General features: G+C 37.0%; 1 protein-coding gene across 1 annotated transcript in view; it reads right to left on the reverse strand.

The window, feature by feature from the left end:
• The window catches only part of LOC107561052 (protein turtle homolog B-like), an 88885-nt gene that overhangs the window by 72886 nt on the left and 5756 nt on the right, over positions 1-10243 (reverse strand). Inside the window, exon 2 of the mRNA XM_016245391.1 lies at positions 1937-2145. Coding sequence (XP_016100877.1) covers positions 1937-2145 — 209 coding nt within the window. The remainder of the gene's footprint in view (positions 1-1936; positions 2146-10243) is intronic.

The following is a 10243-nucleotide window of genomic DNA, read 5'->3' on the forward strand; positions in this document are numbered from 1 at the left end:
TCAGAGACAACAGTAAGATATCTCCATTTCAGTGGGTCAAACATATGACTAAACGACCTGCTGTGATACCCTACATATGAAAAAAAAGAAGAAAAAAAAAAACAGGTGAGCTATCCATCAATTATAAATGCAGACCAGCAACCTATATTTATTGACAGATTACTGACCAAATGAAAACTTGTCATCTTACAGGCCAAAAGCAAAAAACAGGCAGACACTGATGGGTTTCTAAATAAGATAAGACATGGTTTTAAGCTATTTGTAAGCTACAATTTTTTAAATAACTATTTAATTGTAATATAGGCCTGTTCATTACATTCAACCAGAGTGAGGAAATAACACCCACCAAATGCTAGTACTTTTTGGGAAGTGCCTGGTCAAATTTAAAAAATGAAATAAAATAGTTATTTTACACATCTGAATTAGTAGTTTTGAAAAAGCTTTTATACACCTGAAATAGACACAAAACTGGTCTGAAAGCAAAGTGACACTTAGTCAATACCAGCCTGTAGTTTACTATTAAACTCACTATTTGATTTGGTACATCCCAACCTGCAACATCCACAAATGCTGTTCTCGAGCCTTAGAGCTCAATTCCGATTTTTGCTCAGATCCGATTTTTTTGTATAGCTGTTAACATTGTTGTTTTAAATGTGGCCTATATCAGATTTCCAGTGTGAACAGATCATGGTTCTGAACTGACCTGCATGTGCACAAGAACAATACGAACAGGGTTGCCAGGTTTTCACAAAAAATCTGCCCAATTGCTTCTCAAAACTAGTCCAAAATTATCCCAATCGCGTTCTGGGGGTTATATATCGCGTTAGTGGGGTCGCTTCAACCCACAGCAACGATGAAAAAGTTGCCTAATTCTGCGGGAAAACTGTGGACTTGGCAACACTTACGCAGCACGCTGTCATATGGACGTAAACACGCAGAGAGAGCAGAGTTTTGAAACTTTTATGATACGAGCCCTTATGTTTCGCTTGTATATAGAGTTGTCACTGCAATACTTATGAGTTCTGACACATCACTGTACTTCTACTGACTACCTTTCACAATTGTCTTGATAGCTTTGGGTATGTACAATCTTTGAAGTGACTCCCATGAGCGCAGAATCGTGACAAATGTTTATCTAGACTAGAGTGACGTAAAAGTCGCATGAATTCCGACATGACTGTTCACACTGAGGTCGCATTCTAAAACATCTGACCTGTATCAGATTTAGTACCACATATGGAAGTGGCACAAATCGGAATTGAAAAGATCAGATTCCATGTGGTTTGTGCTGTTCACATTGTCATGAGAAAAAAAGATCTGAGTCACGTCGGATTTGGGCCACATTTGCCTGCAGTGTGAACGTAGCCTTAGATCATAAACAAGATGAGACGTGGAAAGGCATCCTTCCATGTTTAAAACAGGGTTCACATAAGGGTAATTTTAGGAAAATCATACTTGTTGTGATGGAACAGTTTGGATATATTAATGGAGGCTGTTTTATCTGACTGCAAATAATGACCTCAGACCAAACAGTCACATACTGTTCACTAATTTCATGTGACAAATCAGAGCCACATGAGAAAAAATAAGAAGTCTGGAACAGCAATAATTGGAAAGGAACATTTCAACAGTATTTATCTCATTAAGAAGGCCAAATTGTGTTTTAATGCAATTTAATGTGCATATTGGTGCATGAAAAAGCTTCATTCATGCGAAATGAAATAAATAAATAGATATGTCACTACCAATGCAAAAAAAAACTGCTTGAAAAAGAGGATGTCTAAAACTGATGTAAAATTAGTGAATTTCCTTCATTAAATGTAATAATTAATTAAATTATTCAATTTAAAAAATATTTACAACACTGTCCAAATGATACAAAGTGGCTTTATTTCTGTGGAAAATTTAATAAAATGTGGCGGAAATCAGAGCTCACCGGCGTACTCGGGGTCCACGTGAGGAGGGTAGAAGCGGAAGTTGATGAAGAAGGGGATGGGCACTCCAAACTTGAACCACTCCACCACGTAGGGCTGGCCGTTGAGTGGGTGAGCCACGTCACATCCCAGAATCACGGTCTCCCCTGCGCGGGCCGTCACAAACTGGGGCTCCTCTCTGACTCCGTGGGCACCTGTGAGAACATATGGACTTTGATGAAGATAGGATTGTACCAAACACTCTGAAACTGCTTTGGGGAGCAATGATTCATCTAACAGCTGAAAACAGACTTTGGTTAGTAGATCAAGTAAGCCTGTAGACTAAAGCATTGATTGAAGTTCAATTCTGCATAAGTTAACTATATCCGGATATCCTGAAACTATTTTACTAATCAATATACACGCATTCATTCTCTATTCACTACGATGCCAACTATAATGATTTTTTTGTCCCCTAATTATACCTAGAAGTAATTTTTTTTGTTTTTAATTTTGAATAATGTACAACATAAAACAAGAACTATTTAGATCCTGCATTACTTCTAGGTCACTAATCAAATAATCATATTTGTGACAATCATATGTACAGATTCTTACAGATGGTCAGTTGTTGATATTGTTGAAGCATAAAATGCTCTTCGGATTATACTCAAATCATGCTGGATAACATAATCATTAGGCTTAAAATTAAAATTAAAATGTACAACAGTTAATTAAAATGTACTCAATATTGGCAGGTCATGAAAGGTTTGTTTTGCGGGTTTGTCATCTCGCTAGAGTGCAGTCAAGTATTGTTTCCACGCAACAACAAACACAGCGCGTGCTGCAATGTCCGATTCAAATGAACTGGTTCTTTTTAATGAGCCAGTCAAAAAGATTCACAAAACAGTCTCAAAACATGTGAGCTAGCAGTCTGAATCAGATTCACTCAGCCAGTGAATCATTCAGAGCCATTACTGAGATCACAACTGACTCCATCACTGAACTGAAGTCATTACAGTTATGTCAAATAAAAAAAAAATTATATGAACATGTTGTTCATATGAATCATGTAATTAAAGGTAAATATTCACACACAGTTTGGTTAAAATATATATATAATAATATAATAATATTACAAAAAAAATCTAATTTTTTTAAATGATTCTAAACAATAATCTCTATTGAGAAAATGTGTTCATTAAAACAATTCATTAATTCAACTCTTAAATGTTAAATTTTCCTTTACCAAGTAAATGCAATCAGAGGCATTTTCACCAGTGGTCTCAGATTTGTGGACCCCACTGTATGTCTCACACACCTGAAAAGCAACCACACTAAGACTGATCTAAATGAATGAATTTTATTAAAATCACAATTTCCTAGAAAGCTATATAAGCAATAACACCGTATCAAACAGACTTCAAACTGCTGAAACTGCTATCAAACTTTCAACCTTTGCTACAGTAACCGTGACATCTAAGCTTATCTTGCACACAGCAAACAAATAGGAAATCAAAACTGATTCATCAAATATAATATTTGCATTAGATAGGATACAAATCCAAGTGTTCCTTTCTGCAAGAGCAAAACTGACCTTGGCTTAAGGTCACTGGCCAATGAAAAACAGGTATAATCAGCGTATGTAAGAGAGTATGATAGCTTCCTTAAGAGGTGCATAACAGATAAAACAGTCTGGCTTAATCCAAGCCTAGGAGGACAAAAATTTATTTATTCAGTATGTAATTTCCTTTGTGAGACACATCACATACAAAAATCTGGGGAATCAAATGACTGACTCATTACTGTGATTAGATATTCTCAGCTGCTGCTTTTCCTCTCTCTCTCTCTCTCTCTCTCTCCATCCCTATAATGATGTGATGATGAGAGCCGGAGAGCCACCAGCGCGTCCCCGTGCATATACCCAAGACTCCCGCTGCACCCACTACCTACTGCAGCAGCGCCTGCTGATTGGCTGCTGGTGACATCACCGGTGAGCAAAACAAGCCTTGGAAGGTATGACTTCACTGTTTGCACGACTAAGAGCAACAAGCGGTTAACAAGCTGCGCTCTCTCCTCTCCCCTCCAGATTTACAATGAAAGACACAAGGGATCGAACCAGTCAAACCACTTGAGCCCTGAGAGAAAAAGGATGTCAATTTACAACAGAGTGAACTCAAGCATTCTGTACACTAAAAATCCAAGTAATCCATGTTTTTTCATAAGATTTTTTTTTGGTAGAAGACAGTAGCATGTGCCCCTTTTACACAAACAAACAATAAACAAATGGTAATTAAGTTGCCCAATTATTATTTACATTTGCATTTATATTTATTCATTAGCAGCTACTTATTCAGATCACTATTTCTGAGTAGTAAGTGAAGGGAAAATCGGATCATTTTACTGATGCTCTTGCTTGATCTCGCGGATCAAAATGAATTAATCTTCAAAAGCCATTTTGTTCATTTGATGGTTGTTATATTTTGTTATATTTTCAACTGCTGAATTCCCTATATAAATGAATAAACAAATAAATATAATATACCTGTAACATAACATAACATAACATAAAGTGAATACCACCCTTGGTAGATGATGGCAAACTGGTTTTCAGAGTTTTGCACAAGTACAAATTTGCACTAATATACTGATGGAAAGCATCAATATATTAGGCATACATTAACGATCTAGCAGCATATCATCTTCACAGATCTTGCTCAATATTATAAATGTAGCAGAAGTCTGGAGGCACCATACTTCCTTTGAAAATCCCACTTAGGAAAGTAGGTCAAAGTAATCCGTAAGTGCTCCGAGACTGTAAAGGATTTGATTCAGAACAGTGTGTTTCTCTGAAAACACGGAATCAACACCCAATAGTCATAATATTGCCATCTATTTTCGCCAGTAACAAAATCAATATGGCAAGACAAATGAGAAATCGTAGTTAAACAAAAAATCTATATACAGGAAATGTTCCAGTAAGTGTTTTTACCATCATTGTGCCAGTTCTTTAAATATAAACAAATAAATATAATATACCTGTAACATAACATAACATAACAAAGTGAATACCACCCTTGGTAGATGATGGCAAACTGGTTTTCAGAGTTTTGCACAAGTACAAATTTGCACTAATATACTGATGGAAAGCATCAATATATTAGGCATACATTAACGATCTAGCAGCATATCATCTTCACAGATCTTGCTCAATATTATAAATGTAGCAGAAGACTGGAGGCACCATACTTCCTTTGAAAATCCCACTTAGGAAAGTAGGTCAAAGTAATCCGTAAGTGCTCCGAGACTGTAAAGGATTTGATTCAGAACAGTGTGTTTCTCTGAAAACACGGAATCAACACCCAATAGTCATAATATTGCCATCTATTTTCGCCAGTAACAAAATCAATATGGCAAGACAAATGAGAAATCGTAGTTAAACAAAAAATCTATATACAGGAAATGTTCCAGTAAGTGTTTTTACCATCATTGTGCCAGTTCTTTAAATACACAAATTAAAGGCTACTGGCCATTAAAAATATGTACTATTTCAATAGGATGTCACTACATGAAAGAAACTGGGACAGTCAAACACATATCATTAAACTAACACATTTCACCTGTTCAATTAATATTCCTGTTAATGTTTTAAAACACTGTTGTTTTAAAAGTTTGTTGTGCTTAAGAAAACGAATCAAGCATCTGTGTTAGCATCCATCAAGCATCTGACTATTTCAGAAGCAATCTTGTCAGATTGCTGTATGACTTTAATGAGTGGTGATGAGAATTTCTGATGTGCAGTGTAAAAATCGCACACAGAAAATAAACAGGATGGATCCTGACTGTGCAATTACAGCTGGATGAGCTCACTGTCTGACAGAACAACCCGATGACAACTTAAAATGGTTTGTGTATGACTTGGGAAGAAAAGAAAAAGGTGTAAAGACTGAAAATGGACAAACACAAAGAAACAGAATAAGAAACTGTACAGTGCAAATTAAATAACATTACCTCCCCTTGGTGAACAATAGACTGTATCTTCCCCATTCATCTGCATCGGATGATTCTGACAAGGCTAATAAAAAACAAAATATCATGGTGGCTTTGAACACTAATGACGCTCTAATGGAAGGGAAGAACTTGACCTAGTTCGGCTGGATCACACCACCCCTGCTATGGATCACTCACAGATTTCACACAAAACCCTTACAACAATCTTATGATTACAGTTTGGGAAGAATACACAGGCTCTTGAGCAAAGTAGTTAATAATTATTTAGCTTGTGTTACAGTTAGGCTGACTCATAGTACGTCATAACATTTATGACGTACTGACACAAAGTTAAAATGATTTGCAACAGTCGCTTTGTCGCGTCCAGTGTAGAGCTGTTGCGGCGCGACACGACAACTGTACATTTACATTTACATTTAGTCATTTTGCAGACGCTTTTATCCAAAGCGACTTACAATTGGGGGAAACAAAGCGATTCTTCTTAAAGAGGCAAACAGATACAGGAAGTGCTTGTAATAGCAAGTTTCTAGACATTGTTCAAATAAGTACAAGTTAGAAAGAAAAGGAATAAATAAAGAGATATCAGAGGTTCAGGCTCTCTGTTATCAAACAGCCCAAGCTGAGTCCCGACCGGCTCTTGTCTCCTCTAGCAGAGCTGCTCTCTGATTTCAGGTGACTTACAACAATCTTATGATTACAGTTTGGGCAGAATACACAGGCTCTTGAGCAAAGTAGTTAATAATTATTTAGCTTGTGTTACAGTTAGGCTGACTCATAGTACGTCATAACATTTATGACGTACTGACACAAAGTTAAAATGATTTGCAACAGTCGCTTTGTCGCGTCCAGTGTAGAGCTGTTGCGGCGCGACACGACAACTGTACATTTACATTTACATTTAGTCATTTTGCAGACGCTTTTATCCAAAGCGACTTACAATTGGGGGAAACAAAGCGATTCTTCTTAAAGAGGCAAACAGATACAGGAAGTGCTTGTAATAGCAAGTTTCTAGACATTGTTCAAATAAGTACAAGTTAGAAAGAAAAGGAATAAATAAAGAGATATTTTTTTTATGCCTCGTCATATTTTCTGCATTTAGCTTTTGAATGACCAGCACCTGCCTGGGTCTTGAAGGTTGAAGTCTTCAGTAATGAAATGCACCATAACGGTTACTGCTTGAGTAATTTTAATGTGCAGTTTTGAAGTATGTTCATTATATACGCTTTCAAACATATCTGCTAGCGTGCCAGGGTTGCCAGGTTTTCACAACAAAACCCGCCTAATTGCTACTCAAAATTAGCCCAATCGCGTTTTGAGGGGGGTCCACCGGTAAAAATCACGTTCCGGGGGTAAAATACAAGTTTTTATGGAGGGGTTCCCCAAACTTCGGACTTGGCAACACTGTAGCGTGCCAACTTGATGCTTCCTCTGAAGACTGCTTAGATGTGTTCGACTTGAAGCAGCGCTGCTTAGATCGATTGGTGTGTGTCATCAAAGCACTGCACGAGCTATAAGAGAGCGGACGTCTCCTTGTGCTTTCTCTCGCTGTACTTTAATGACACACACCGATCGATCTTCAAGTCAAACACACCTCTTTACCCTCGCATGTCACGTGACCGAGTGTAATCGCAGCCTCTGCGATTGAAAAATCTTGTTTTTTCATAATGCAATTAATCATTTGCACGCAGATTGCCTCCTCGAAGACATCGCGTGCGTGCTCCTCGCCCCAAACAAACAACGCATAGATCGTGTGAATCATCGGGTGTCAGAAACCGCTGACACGGATGTACACACTTTCTAAACGCTCCGCTAGTGCTCGCCATTGTAGGAAAAGAAATACTCTTACTTTGCTTTTGGAATGCACGCTTCAAACAGAATGGTCAGTGAAGACGAAGAAAGTGATGATGTGCGCTACCGGCGCCTATTTTGTACTAGTTGCGACGGTAGTGACGTCATGGCTGTCGCCGGCCAAACAAGTTGGTGTTTTTTCAATGTAGGCTTCAGACACGGGTCACGACGAGGCGTTCCCCATAGCGACCCCTAGAGGACGCAGTTCGAAGTTCCACGAAAGGGAACTAATACTTTAATTCAGAAGGGAGGTATTAAATTTATCAAATGACAGTACAGACTTTAACATTGTTACGAAAGATTTCTATTTTAAATAAATGCTGTTCTTTTAAAATTTCTATTCATGAATACATTCTGATAAAAAGTCATGAGTTCTGAAGACTAACAGTAATAGCTGCTGAAAATTCAGCTTCACAGGAATTAATTTTAAGATACATTAGTGAGGAGACAATATCTTAAATTGTAATAATATTTCATAATATTACAGTTTTGACTCTTTTTTTATCAAATAAATGCAGCCTTGGTGTGCATAAGTGGTTTTATAAACCGAGTGGGGAGTTGAAGACAGTTTATCTCAGAAAACCACAGCCAAGAAACTACCTCCATAAAAGATGACCACTCCACCACAATTTCCATTCGAGTTCACCCTGAATCACTTTAGCAATGTTCCTATGAACAGGTACTGAACTGTAATGACCAGCCTCATAAAAACACCCCTGAGCAGTTAGCTTTGCGAAGGATGAACCTACTTCTGCCTGCTTCTATAAATAACTATAAATTACTCCTAAGTAATGACCACATAGTAAGATGTTAGAGTTGATGGACCTCTAATTGCAAAGGAGGAACTGGGGGCAGTGCATAACTTTGAGTTTTCAACCTGCTGTCTAACATGAGCAGAATCCTTAATGAATGTGCTGATTGCTACACAGTAACCTGAAAGAGTTACTCCCATGTTTCAAAGTGGATATTACATCTGACAGCTCCCTAAATGATTTGACATGATTGATTGGTACTTAATATGACCATTTACTATGCTAACATCACTGATTTATATCACATACACTTTTGAGGCATATTCCGTCATAGCATTTATATTTATTAATAATATTAGTATAATAATATTATAAACGATAATATATAAATACTCAACAACATTAAGTCATTTAACAAAGTTTTAAATAATTGTAATGGTGTTGATGTATTTGAATATTCAGATTCAGTGAATATATATCCTCTGGTCAAATGCCCCCAGAGGGCATCACTACCCACTTTGATAATTACTGTAGTTACCATGTTCTGAACATCACATCCTTTCTTTTTCCCTCAGATGTAATCTATCTAGGTGGTTGAATAAAAATATTTGCACTTAATTTTTTATTTAATTACCTAAATTTAGCACCAGCAAGCTCGTTAGCTAGAGAGGTAGCAACAGCTAACATTATTAACTTATTTTCAGCATGAAAACATTTGTCTACTCGGCTAGTTGATCCAGATACATAGTAACTTAGGCTATGTGTGCTGACAAACAATATAAAAACAGACGTCACATAGGGCTAAAATCGCAGCATCTTAGTAAAACTGCTAACTTTACAGCAGCGGTGAAGATGAATGTGCATGAGTTATTTTAATCTGTGTTATTTTAATGTTTTTTGACCTAAAACATAGAGATCTTTTTCCCTCAGATGTAATCTATCTAGGTGGTTGAATAAAAATATTTGCACTTAATTTTTTATTTAATTACCTAAATTTAGCACCAGCAAGCTCGTTAGCTAGAGAGGTAGCAACAGCTAACATTATTAACTTATTTTCAGCATGAAAACATTTGTCTACTCGGCTAGTTGATCCAGATACATAGTAACTTAGGCTATGTGTGCTGACAAACAATATAAAAACAGACGTCACATAGGGCTAAAATCGCAGCATCTTAGTAAAACTGCTAACTTTACAGCAGCGGTGAAGATGAATGTGCATGAGTTATTTTAATCTGTGTTATTTTAATGTTTTTTGACCTAAAACATAGAGATTCTGATGTTAATGTGTCTGCATTCAAGCATTTCAGTGGGCTTAAACAGATCACCCTTTACAGCAGATTTAGTTCACAAACAACTGACAGCTTTAACCTAAATATGATTTTCAGTTACAATAATAAATCCTAAAATTCAACATTAGTAACTTACTTTTAACAGCATCAGATGAGCGCGCTCACAAGATCTCCCGGTTCTTACTTGTGAATTCAATTCACTGGAGACTCGCACTAAACGGTTCATTTGAATCAGTGAGTTGTCGACTCAAGAACAGCTGCAATCGGATCAGTACAATTCGTGAATGAATCGTTTGGTGCGATTTGCGAACCGATTTAACGGGTTCATTGAAAATAATCAGTTCATTCATGAATCAGACACCGCTTCTGCGCCTCGGAGCACATGATATATTATAAGGAGTAACAATACGTTGTAGCGTCTCGACCAATC

The sequence above is a fragment of the Sinocyclocheilus grahami genome, unplaced genomic scaffold (genome assembly GCF_001515645.1).
Source record: "Sinocyclocheilus grahami isolate Dianchi unplaced genomic scaffold, SAMN03320097.WGS_v1.1 scaffold755.1, whole genome shotgun sequence".
NCBI lineage: Eukaryota > Metazoa > Chordata > Actinopteri > Cypriniformes > Cyprinidae > Sinocyclocheilus > Sinocyclocheilus grahami.